This window comes from Equus asinus, chromosome 1 (genome assembly GCF_041296235.1).
Source record: "Equus asinus isolate D_3611 breed Donkey chromosome 1, EquAss-T2T_v2, whole genome shotgun sequence".
NCBI classification, from domain to species: Eukaryota; Metazoa; Chordata; class Mammalia; order Perissodactyla; family Equidae; genus Equus; species Equus asinus.
The window spans coordinates 119431264-119444514 of NC_091790.1; the positions used below are offsets into that span (position 1 = coordinate 119431264).

Genomic DNA, 13251 nt, shown 5'->3' on the forward strand with positions numbered 1-13251 from the left:
GGTCTGAGGGCAGGTCACACTGATACTCAGTACCTTTGATGTCTCAGTGGAATGAATAAATCAAAATTGTGGATAATTCAAAACTTACTCATTGTTCCTAGAAAATTCTTAATGATAGTTAATGTTAAACTAGTAATAGTTTTTTGTCTTCTTTTATCTTGTGCATTTATCAACTGAGTTTGAAAATAGTTGACCCCAAGGCAGGGTAAACAACTGGGAACCCCAACCTGGTATTAAAACAATGTGTGTAATCTACAATAAATATTCATCACATCCTAGGTTTTAAGGATGAATTTCTTTTTAGGCCAAGATTACCCATGTCATGGCTGACACACTTGGAAAAGAACTTTGGAAACCTTTTGACTACTAGTCTTAACCTATAACCACCAGGAGGTTTATAAAAAGTGGCATTAAAATATTTGTTACTGGGGCCGGCCCGGTGGCACAGTGGTTAAGTTTGCACGTTTGCCAGTTGAGATTCCGGGTGCAGACATGGCACCACTTGTCAAGCCATGCTGTGGCAGGCGTCCCACATATAAAGTAGAGGAAGATGGGCACGGATGTTAGCTCAGGGCCAGTCTTCCTCAGCAAAAAGAGGAGGATTGGCAGCAGATGTTAGCTCAGGGCTAATCTTCCTCAAAAAAAAATTGTTTTTAATAAAATGTGGGGAAAAGGATGACTTATAAGAAATGAGATAAAAATTGTTTCTGTTTATTACTCATGCTACATTTTACCCTTGTATTTATTATTTTGAGCTGTAACTGTAAAGAAACTTTGATCCCTCTCTCTGGGATGGTGCCCTTTTCCATGCTACACTTATTGACTATTTACAAAAGCATTTACTTTTTCTTTTAAATCCTATAGTGAAGGTTAAGACCTTGGGTCATTCATTCCTTTATTTTATCTGAGCTTCCTCTCTCATCATTAGTTTGAAGAAAGATAAGATAATAAATTCAGTACTCTGCTCTCTTTTTGATAATTATGCTGCTGATGGGTCAAAATAAGGCTCTGGAACCCAGATGAACTTATAAATTATTCCAAGAGAATTAGGAATCTTCCTTTACCCTCATGCCCTCTGCTTCTCAGTGCAGCTAAAGCCCATGTAAATTAATACATTTGCTGGAAAAGTGACTTCGGGACATTTTATAGCAGTGATTTCAATGCTGTTAGTGGTGAAATAGAAACTTGAGAATGTGGAGATTAATTTAAACCACATGATGGGTTCAAGGAAAATACAGTACAGCTTCTTGAATGTGTGCTAACTCTGTACAGTGCAGAATGGGATCCAGAAAACCACTAGTGAACTTTTAAACCCTTTTGAGAGAAATCAAACCAACACAATTAGCCCTGGAAGGGAGCTGTTCCAGATGACAGACAGATCATTTCTCTCTCCCTCACAAACAAATGCCTTTGCCTGAGAGAACACAATTGGGAGATCAAGGAAGAGGAAGGACCCCAACCTTTACCCCAGTGGAATGAAGTTAGAACTATCTTTCCAGAAATTAGCTGGTTTACTGAATTGTGCTTCATTCTAGATTGCAATTCTTTGGGGTTCTTTGAACAATAGGTGACCAACAAATTTTCTGTTGTGAATAGTTGGTGAATTCAAAATAAGAAATTTCTTTTGTCTTCCAGTTCGTCGTAGCGGTGTTCTGGATCATTTATGCCTACGACAGAGAGATGATTTACCCGAAGTTGCTTGATAATTTTATCCCGGGGTGGCTGAATCATGGAATGGTGAGTGGACTAAAACAAACGATTTCATTTTATTTAAAAAACAAATCTGTTAAAGAGCTATTTTCCAATTTAGGCTCTCCATAGACTCTACCTAAATAGCTGTGAAATCTTGGAAGATTGCAATGAGAGATTACAATTCAAGAAGAATACTGAATGGAAATAAAAAATGTTTTCCCATGAAATTGAGTCACTATTAAAACTATGTAGTAGATGAATCCACAGTTTAGAAGAGGTGTCAGTGGTGTTAGATACACTGCAACTAGCTTATTCCAGGATGAATTTAATTTCTGTGCCATTTAAAGGCTTGTCCCCTCTTGGAGCCTAAGTATTGATTCCCACCTGCACACCTGTCGACACCCTGCTCTTCCTCCACCTCACATCAATGAGACTATGTTGACAATAACCATTGCACTTGGAGACTTGCCCCCAGAGGAGCAACAAAGCTCTTATTTTCCCTGGGAGACCTGCTGCAGGCATGGGAGGTGTCTTCAGTGGTGGCTCTCTGCCTTGTCAGGTTCTGCCCGTCCCAGGGTATTTGTCTGCAGCTGCTGGGTCCTTGTCTTCTTCTCCGTGTAACTCTCTCTGATGCTTTAGCCGTGGTGTTAACCTCACAAGTTTCAAATCAGATACTTTGGTTGGTTTCCACATCACTTGAAAAGATTTGAGGATATGTTTTCTGCAGAGAAATGGTGTCGTCTTCCCTTTCTGCTTCTGGAACTGAGCACTGTTTTGTTGTTAACTAAGAAGCCTGTATTTTTGGGTTACAGCAATTTTTAGAATATGTCACTGGGTGCTCCTGCTGAAAAGGGCAACCTATCACAGAAATTATAGGGGAACGAAAAGCTAGAAGTCATGAGTCTTAGGTCCAGAATAAGAGTTTCCCTTCTGCCCCCAAGTTTGGTATATTTCAAGAAAAGTGGTGTGTACTAACGCACAAACATTCCTGTCCTGAGGGCTTTCATCAATGCTTTCTTAAGCCAACGCGTCAGAAATGCCACATCTCAGAGAACTGGAATTTTCTTCGAGGCCAGTTAGACCCGCGCTGTTGGAGGATTAACATGGCACCTCTGGTCTACTTCCAAACAAATAGCGGGGTCTTGTCAGTTCAGTTTAACCGTCCAAGAGCCTGACAGTGTCCTTCTGCCCCTCTCCAGCTTGTCACTTTTCTTGAACGTGGGAGACCCTTTCTTGAGCCCATGTCTTTGCAATCCTCTGACCCCAAAGCACTTCCCGTTCTTGACTGGGAAACTCCTCCTCATCCTGCTAGTTTACGTAACATCTTCTCTAAGGAGCCTTCCTCACCCCACAAGCCAAGTGAGTGCTTCCATTATTTGTGCTTCCACAGCACTTTCATATCTCTATTGTACATATCAACGTCCCCCACAAAAGTGTCATGCAAAACAGCAGCCTTCAACTCCCAAGCACTCTGCCTGGCCACAGGACATTTGGTAGGATCAATCCATATTTATTAGATTGATGAATGAATTCCATATAGCCAGTTTTCATAATTCTTTGCCAGTCGATACTAATAGCTACTGTTTTTCAAAAACTTACTGTGTGCCAGGCCTTCTATAGTGGTTATATCATTTAACTTTCACAATGGTACTATGAACGAGAAGTTATTATCCCTTTTACAGGTAAAGAAACTGAAGCTCAGAAAGCTTCTTACAACAGAGGGGTGTTAGCTGAGAATAAATGATTGTATCACGTGCTATAGAAGTACCATCCTTGACTCTTTGGCCTTGTTATCTATATTCCAAAACTGCACAATATTACCTTTGGGCTAGAGAATGAATCACAGTCTTTGCAGATCCTGGCACTATTTAATGTTTTGAGCGGATGGTTTATTAAGCATGTATGCAGCCATTAGGACTTCAACTTGACTCCCATAATTTTCCCTTGATTTACTTTGATGGGTTCAAATTCTCACTCTTGGAGACAAACACTACTTAGAAATGCAAGGAGGGTTTCAGAGACACAAACATTTAGGAAAAGGAAAAGAAATTAATATGTGTTAAATCCTCTCAGATAATATGAGCTCAATAGATTCTTTCACAATGAATTTGGTTTCCTAATAGAGATGAACGATCATTTCTTTGCTTTTCTTCATGCTCCAGCTTATGGTTCCAGAATCACTAACAAAGAAATTGTATATGGTAGCTGAGAAATATTTTGCAATATTAAACAATTTATATTACCCTAAATTTGCATATATGTAACTTTAAATAGAATATTCATAAATGCCTTGGCAATTAAAACATGGATGTTAAATGCTGTAATCGTGAATAATTTTTATAAAAATGTGTAATGAGTTATGAAATGTCAAAAAATTAAGCATTTTCAGCTTTTTAAAAATTTTATTTAAAAGTTTAATAATAATTATAATTTGTATTTGCTTTTAACTTTAATAGATTACTTTCAATATTTAATTTTAACAATAATTCCTTAGGGGCCGGCCCCACGGCCGACTGGTTAAGTTCTTGTGCTCCGCTTCAGTGGCCCAGGGTTTCAGCAGTTCAGGTCCTGGGTGTGGACATGGCACTGCTCGTCAGGTCATGTTTAGACAGCATCCCATATAACACAGCCAGAGGCACTCACAACTAAAATATACAACTATGTACTGGCGGGCTTTGGGGAGAAGAAAAAAAAAAGATTGGCAACAGATGTTAGCGTAGGTGCCAATCTTTAAAAATAATAATAATAATAATAATTCCTTAAAAATTGTTTATATTTATTTTAATGTTCATATTTTGATGAAAACATTAAAGATGTCTATACTTTGTATATACATATTTTTATTGAGATCATAATAGTCTATAGCATTGTGAAATTTCAGTTGTACATTATTGTCAGTCACCATATAAATGTGCCCCTTCACCCCTTGTGTCCACCCCCCCGACTGTCTTCCCTCTGGTAACCACTAATCTGTTCTCTTTATCCATGTGTTTGTTTATCTTCCACATATGACTGAAATATTATGGTGTTTATCTTTCTCTGTCTGGCTTTTTTCACTTAACATAATACCCTCAAGGTCCAACCATGTTGTTGCAAGTGAGACAATTTTGTCTTTTTTTATGCCTGAGTAGTATTCCATTGTGTGTGTGTGTGTGTGTGTATATATATATATATATATATATACACCACATCTCCTTTATCCATTCATCAGTTGATGGGCACTTGGGTTGCTTCCATGTCTTGGCTATCATGAATAATGCTGTCTACCTCTTTTATCTCACCAAGAATGTAGCAATCTTAGAATTTCTTTGCAAAAGAGAAGAGGAAACAGGTTAATAGATGAGTTACGACAAATACGCCTTGCTGAGTAACCACTAGGTTATCTCCAGGCTCCATGCAAATAGCACCCAGAAAAAATGTAATGCATTTCAATTAAAAATATAAACATACAAAATGTAGCACATTTAAATAGAATCAATTCAGTATCCAAAATCAAAAACTGTTCCATCCTTGCAGCCATATTGATCTTTGTATTCCCAGCAACTCAACAGCACCTGTCACCCATTAGGCATTCACTAAGTGTTGATGATAAAAAGGATGTTTGTGCATTTGCTTTTGAAACTTGGAAGACTGTCACATTTACATTTATATCTTTCTACCACCTTTCTATCCTCAGTCCACTGATAATCAGACAAAAGAAAAACAAGTGATATCAGCAAATGAATCAGAGTTTCCACAATATAATGAGAAAGGTCTTAGAGAGTTGTGCTGGGTTCTGCATGACTGCAACATGTGGGGGCTGAGCTTTGATTTAATTCAATCTAGCAAACATTTATTGAAAACCTATGACACACAAAGCACCCTGCTGGGCACTGTTGGGTTACAGGATGAGAAAAACAGATGCAATTCGAAAGGATGGAAATGGCTTGTTTGAAGTGGAGGAGGGTAGGTAGGAATTCCACAAGCCAACAGAGGAGCTCCCAGTGGGCTGTGTTCGCTCTGACAAGGAGAAGCGCTATTGTTATTCTGGCCTGTTTCTTGGTTGCAAAAATAGATCCCTGAACCTTTCTGTTCTGCCAATTATAATTTTAAAGCATTGTCATAGGAGTAAATATGCATTAAAAGCGATAAATAAATAAATATTTAAACTAGAAAGATTGCAGACTCTCAATGATGCTATAACAGGAGAAACCAACAATGAGACAGTGTCTCTGCTTATTGAAGATCTAATTAATGTTTATAAAGTGCTTTGAGAATGCCAAGCACTGCAGAATGTTAGGATATTATTATTATTACCACAGATCTTTAAGCAGACATGACCTAGATATTCTTATAATCACAGCAGGAGTTGTTCATTCCCCATATAATTTATGAGGAGAGAAAAAAATATAAACCCCACCTCTCTTCATGCTTGATTTGTCAGTTATTCTTGTTATCTGTAACTGATCCTCAAGAGACCCTTAATTTAGGCAATTATTTATTCTGTTCAATATTATTTTGACATTTGGTAATTACTAAAGTTTTTGTACATCTGTCTTTCCCAGAAGAGAAGGCATTAAATACTGCTTGGATGATCACTGGTTTTGCAGGAACTCAGATTTGATGTTATTCTTTTAGTAAATAACACAACTTTTGGAAAGTTTCCAGTTGTGGGATACACAAATTATGCATTTCATGACCCCTGGAGTCTGTGCCTGATATTAGATATTTCATAAAATAAGCTGTTGGTTGAAAGAAGACTATCTTCTTTTTCATAGGAAGGAACTGACCTTTCTCAATTTTCTCAATACATCCTAAAGTAACTAGAAGATATCTGGAGAAGTAAGCCTGGAACAGGGGTCAGAAATTTCTTGGGAACCTTCTTGTAAGATTCCCAATGGACCTTCCAAAGAAAACAAATAAGACCCCAAAGACCCAGGGTCAAGAAAGAGAGCTACTTCCACAGTGAGGAAGATACTTTCAGAGTTACTGCATCCTATTCTCATGTGTAAGCTTTGTTCGCATCCAATTGTACTGATCATAGCTCTTCCATTGTGAATTTTCATCTGTGATCATTGGTTCTGCAATGTCCAATTCTCCTGTTACATTTTGCGGCTCTAAATTTCGACATGAAGATTTGATTCTTCTGTCTCTAAATCAGTAATCAACATTAAGGTATTTCATTTTAGCTGTTGCCAATTTTATTTTTTGTTTATTATTTCAACAGAAAGATAGTAAATTGGAGAAAGTGTATTTTTTTAAGTGACGTGTGAGAAACTGAACAATTTTGTGAGGGAGAGAGACTGAGAGGGTTTTCCACTTCCGCATATAAGGAGCTTGGAAGATGCAACTCCATCCTAACAAGGAAAAAACTGAACAGACTGAAAAATCAACACCTCCTCTTGGATCCCTAAGAAAAGGGAGGACAAGGGCCAACTGCTGCCCCCGAGACTGGAGAGACCGAGGGGCAAACACAGAGAATAACAACGTAACAGGAGCAGAGACTTATGACTAGAAACCACTGCAGGAACCTGTACCAAGATAGGGAAACCTGAACTGTAGTGGACAATTGCTGGAAGCTCAGTGCAGACAAGTCTGAGAGTGGAAAACTCCAGGGCGACCCAGTCATGGGGGGGCGGGGTTCCCACCGTGTTATGGGGTTTATCCACAGGAGCTCAACCAGATTCCCACAGTAAACATTGGAGAAAAATCCCCTCGTGCTTCCAGCAGGGGGAGGAAAACAGGAACCATTCTGAAATACAGCAGGGCACTCAGTTCTTAACAAGACCTGCCCTCTGGGGCAACTAGTTAGCCACAGCCTAACCTGCTAGGGTATCATCAGAGCCTAACGGACTAGGGAGAAGGCGGGTGGGGAGGTGCAGTGAGGGACATACCCAACTCCAGCTGGCTCCAGTCTTCCTATGCCACCTAAGGAAGAAACACTGGGAAACACTTGTGAAGGTCACACTCCAGAGGCATAGGCTCATTAAAAGACTGAGTCCTAATCATAGGATTATAGAATGCTCCCCACCACACACTGCACCACATGACTAAAGGCCCTTTACAGCAGTTCCTTTTACCCTGTACATCTTGTCCAGCTAGCACGAAAAAAAGTTCAAGGCATACCAAAAGGCAACAAACACAGTTTGGAGAGACTGAGAAAGCCTCAGAACCAGACAGACATGGAAGAGATGTTGGAATTATCAGACTGGGAATTTAAAACAACTACGATTACTATGCGAAGGGCTCTAATGGATAAAGTAAGCAGCATGTAATAACAGATGGGCGATGTAAGCAGAGAGATGGAAAGCCTAAGAAAGAACTAAAAAGAAATGCGATAGACAAAAATGGTGACAGAAATGAAGAATGCCTTTGGTGGGCTTATTGGTAGACTGGACATGGCTGAGGAAAGAATCTCTGAGCTGGAGGATATATCAATAAAATCCTCAAAAACTGAAAAGCGAAGAGAGCAAAGACTGAAAAAATAGAACAGAATATCCACACAGTGTGGGATAACTACTAAAGGTGTAACACACACATAATGGGATTACCAGAAGGAGAAGAGAGAGAGAAAAGAACAGAAGAAATATGACTGAGAATTCCCCCAACTTAATTTCAGACACCAAACCACAGATCTAGGAAGCTCAAAGAATACCCAGCAGGATAAATGGCAAAACAACTCCACTGAGGTGTATCATTTTCAAACTACAGAAAATTAAAGATAAAGCTGGAGATAAAGAGAGAGAGATAAAAAGATAGAGAGAGCTAGAGAGGGAAAGGAGAGATAGAAAGGCTAGGATGGGGAAGGAGGAAGACGGAGAGTAAAGAAAAGGAAAGACAGCAACGTCATGGGTGAGAAGAGAGATGGCTGCAGAAAAGAGGGAGGTGGAATAAGGAGATGGGAAGGAAGAAGACTGGGGGAGAGTCTTAAAATGTCCTAGGATAAAGAGCACAACGGCAAAGTCAAACCATACAGTTTTTTTTAGTACCATATCTCCTCCATAGCTCTTTCCAGTTTGGGGATTAATTTTTCTCTACAGTGCCTGGCATAGTGCTTGGCATATCATAGGCAGTCAATAACCATTTGATGAATCAATAGATGTTCGTAGATTGAGCTTGCCTCCTTACTGCTCCTTGAACACGCCAAGCACCCTGCTTGCCTTGGAATTCTCTCCAGAGATTCGCTTGGCTCATTTGTTTACCTGCTTCAAGGTTTTGCTCAATCTCACCTTCTCAGTAAGTCCTACCGTGAGTAACCTCTTTGGTACTGTCCCCAGAGTCCCTTACCCTGCTCTTCATCCCCGTCATGGCACTTACTGTCCTTGAAATACTATATAGTTTTACTTATATGTTGTATTCATGGCTTATTGTTCATCTCCCTCTGCTACACTGTAATTTCCATAGGGGCAAAGATCTTTGTTTCAGTTACTGATTTATCCCAAGCACCTAGAACAGTGCCTCTGCAAAATGGAAGTCAATGAAAATTTGTTGCATGAATGAATCAACTTTATCAATATTCTGTGTCCATGTTTTCTCTTGTCCTCTTTTTTCCCGTTCTCTTCTTGTTTCCCCTCCAAAAAAGTTGACAGAGAATGCAACCCTAACTTGTATTTGTCTTCACTCTTCCATCTCAGCTGCAGTGCAGCCAAATCCTGTATACGTGTCCTGCTGCTCCTACCCCGGAGGGTCTTAGTGGTTGGTAGGTATTGCTCTTACTGCCTGAGAAGGCCTGAATTGATGTGCAAAGAACACACTGTGGGTCCCTGGAACATCTAAGAGCAACAGGCCAGGTATATAATAGCCTGGATCAAATTTATTGAAAAGCTCTTCCATATACTGATTGTTTCATCTGGGCATGAGTTATTTTTTCTCTAGGTTAGTAGTCTGACAATGACTTTTTGAAGCAATTTCCTGCCGTCACAAATTCCTTTGTAGAACTAATTTTCTATGCAAGAGTATAATTCAAGGCTAATGTTATTTGGCTTACACTCTGCCCTTTTTCGTGATACATTTAATAGCTGAGCAGGTCCAAGAGTAGTGTGAGTTCATCAAAAGGTCTATAAGTTGTCCTCAGATATTTTGGGGTCAGCAAACCCAAAGTGTGGTTTACTCAAGTTCCTTTACCCCTAATCCTTAAATCCATAGATATTTCCAAGTAAACTTCATTCATGTGTTTCCCATCCATTTGCCCTTGGCCCTTTATCTTTAGGGGAGGGAGAGAGCAGGCAGGAAGGCATTGTCCTAGGAACTGGCTTGCTTCTTCACTACCACAGACAGATCATTCATTAGCCACAGACCCAACTCCTTGGCAGAAGTCCATCCCTATATCCTTTCCAGTTCCCTTTTAACTGAAACTTCAACCTCAGCAAGCATCAGTGATAACTGCCAAAGAAAGTGAAGTGGAAAAAAGCTGCATTTTCTATCACAGAGGCACAGAATTCCAGAATCTGAGACTTGGGAAGTGATTCTACAGATCATCTGGTCCATACACCATGTGATACTGAAATCACCTGAACAATCTCCTGGCGAATTCCCTTTCAGTCTCTGCTTGAGCATCTTCAGGGGTGGAGCTTCCACAGTGGACCAAGACCATAGGGTCTTCAGCTTAAGCGATGGAATCTTCCCCTCTTTTCTCTAGTCCGAATCTTCCCAGTCCCTTCATCCATTCTGCAGGATTCAAAGACCAGTCCTCTTTGTTCTCTTCATGTTCTCTGCCAAGAGGATCTCGCTTTCCCCCAGAGACCTCAGTCTCTGCCATACACGGGTCATTCCTAAGCCTGTACTTCCGGGTCCAACTTCCCGTGGGGCATCCTGAACATACTGAAACAAACTCATTACCTTAACCCCTCCTCCAAATCGTGTTAGTCATCTCGTGTTGCCACTTCATCCGGTAGAAGGCTGCGTCTAAAAGCTCCTCTCTCTCCCACACCCTCCACAGTTAGTTGACAAGTCCCATCAGATGAACTTATCAGATGGAGCTCCCGAGTCTGCTCCAGCCTCCTCATCTCCACCATCGCTGCTTCAGGCTTCGTCATCTCTCAACTGAACTGAGGCAACAGGCTCATCCCTCACCTGTCTGCCTCCTCAGACCTTTCTCCACATTGCTTCTTCAGTTACCTTTCCAGAAGAGCCAAAATTCTGATGGCCTTGCTGCACTGCTTCCTCAGACACAACCTATGACTGAAGCAACCGAGGCTCCTAGGCATCTGAGTGGGTCCCTTCGCACTGCGCTCATAACGCTTTGCTCCTACCCCTATGGTTTCTCTTAGCACCTTGTTTCCTTACTATTTATTTACTTGTTTATTCTTCCAATGGGCTGTGAGGCCATAAAAGGCAGAAACTTTTTCATCTTTTCCTCCAAAACCTAGCCATAGTCTCCAGCGTTTAGTGCACACTCAGTAAATGTTATTCAGGAAATGGTATAGAGGACCCTTCACCATCATGCTCCGTCTCCTCAAACCAGGCTTCAGCTTGTCCAGGTTCGTTTTTACAGTTTCATATGATTTCACAAGTGCACAGCAAAGTGATTTAGCCATCATCTTTGCTCATTAGTGTTGTCCAAGCTTCCATTAACTTTTTTGGCAGTTTCATTACACTCTACACTAAAATTCCCATATCATTCTTACCTGACCAGTGTGTGGTTAAGCTAAGATTTAAAGCTGTTGTTTATTTTTGTTTTTTATACTCAAAACCTGGGACCCTTAGATGTGTTCCAGTAAATTCCATCTTGTTAAACTCAGTGTGAGTAGAGGATGGGCTCTGGGGAAGGCACAGTACCAGGAATTTGAGGATCATTAAATGGATATTGGGGGTTAGTAAAATGCCGTACTCTTTGTTTCAAATTGAGGTGCCTAAGTTTGTGCCATTGGGTTGAAGCTGCTTTGGAGGCCACACTCTGGGTAGAGTCAGTAACAAAATAATTGATTTTTTAGAGCAGTAAATTTTAACCACGTAGTAACCATGCTCGGAGAAGATGGTTGATTCCTGATGTCAAGACAGGTATTCAGGTAAAGATGATATATGTGGTGGCAGAAGTAAGAGCAGGCAGCAGAAACTGCTACTGAAAGTGATTTCCATGCCCTGGGATGTAGATACAGGAATGTGTACAGTGGAAAAAGAATTCTGTAATGAGGAAGAAGGTTAGGGGCAGGAACTGGCAACAAGTGGACAGTGGCATGGGGACAAAATTCACCTATTAAGGACAGGTGTTGATTTTTCCTAGGTTGGCTGGGCTGTAGGTATTCTAGAGTTCCTGAGGGGTCATTGTGTTGGTCATGCTTAGATAAAGTGGGAAAAGAAACTTTTCTGAGAGTACAGAATCATTGTCCCAAATCCTTACCTTGGCTCCAGGTCACGGAGGTGGCAAGAATGGGTTGATGGTCTGCCCCATCCTCATCCTGTCTGCATGCTTCTTTATCTAAGTCATGTAGAAAAATGGTTAGCTAAAGAGAAGCAAGGAGAAAACTGTGGCAACCCACTATAAAATGTTCAACCCAATTTTTTTTCTGTCCACTTGATTCTGAATCTAAGCTGCCAAATTTGTCCTGAAACCACTTAGTTCTTTAGGAATATTGGCTAACTTCCCTGAGCCCATTTATACCTCTTCTCTAGGTGAGGCTTCTCCAGGATGTCTCCAGTATCCTTCTGCTAACCTGTGGCTGGCAGAACTCCAGCCAGAGCTGCCAAGACCTTTCCAAACTGCCCTCCAGGACATTCCAGGACTGAGTGTCGCCCAACACTCATTCCCTGTCAAAGCTCTGCTTATCCTCCATGTCCACTGAGCTCTCCCCCTTACATCATAGAACAGACCACCCCTCCTTTATGAGCCCCTTTACCCAATATGTACCTCTTCTATAGCATCCATTGTGCTGTATTCGCAGCATGTTGTTACATTTCCCTGGAATTGAATGTTCTTTGGGGAAAGGCTTGTGCTCTTAGCCTCCTCTGCATGTTCCCATCATCTGGCTCACTGCCTGGCCCATAGTAGATCTCAGAAATGTTCTTTGAAAGAATGAATGAATAAATGATTGAGTAAATGAAATTCTATCATATTTGCTCACTCTCTCAGTGAGGTAACACTTTCTGGAAAGGAAACAAGATTATTTTTTCTAAGTGAACTTAGGCTAGTACCTATGATCACCACTTAACTTTCGGCATTTCATACCCTCATCCTTCAGTGACCCATTGTAGAACCTTACAGCATCCTTGTCCAGCTCACTGGTTTATTATTTTCAGGACCAGTCTTCCCCTTTTGAATAGCAGAACTACATCTGCTGGCCTCCAAGTGTCCAACATAAAAACTTGTCCAAGCTCACATGGCTGGTGAGTGGCCTCACCAGGAGTAGAATGCTGAGCTGACCAACTGCACGGCACTTACTGTACCCAGGGCCTCTCTGCATGGAGCTTTGTTAACATCCAGTTGAAGAGATGCCTTTAAACGTGAATTGTCATTATATTTCATAAACATATTTCATCAGGACACTGATAAACATTTCTGGCATTTTTTTTAAAGATTGGCACCTGAGCTAACATCTGTTGCCAATCCTTTTTTTTTTTTCTTCTTCTTCTCCCCAAAGCCCC

General features: G+C 40.7%; 1 protein-coding gene across 10 annotated transcripts in view; it reads left to right on the forward strand.

Annotated features, from left to right (window-relative positions):
• Positions 1-13251, forward strand: part of AIG1 (androgen induced 1) — a 308996-nt gene that overhangs the window by 162156 nt on the left and 133589 nt on the right. For all 10 annotated transcript variants that reach the window (XM_070506530.1, XM_070506526.1, XM_014850697.3 and 7 more), the window contains one exon: positions 1636-1737. In XM_070506530.1, the coding sequence (XP_070362631.1) occupies positions 1636-1737 (102 nt within the window). The remainder of the gene's footprint in view (positions 1-1635; positions 1738-13251) is intronic.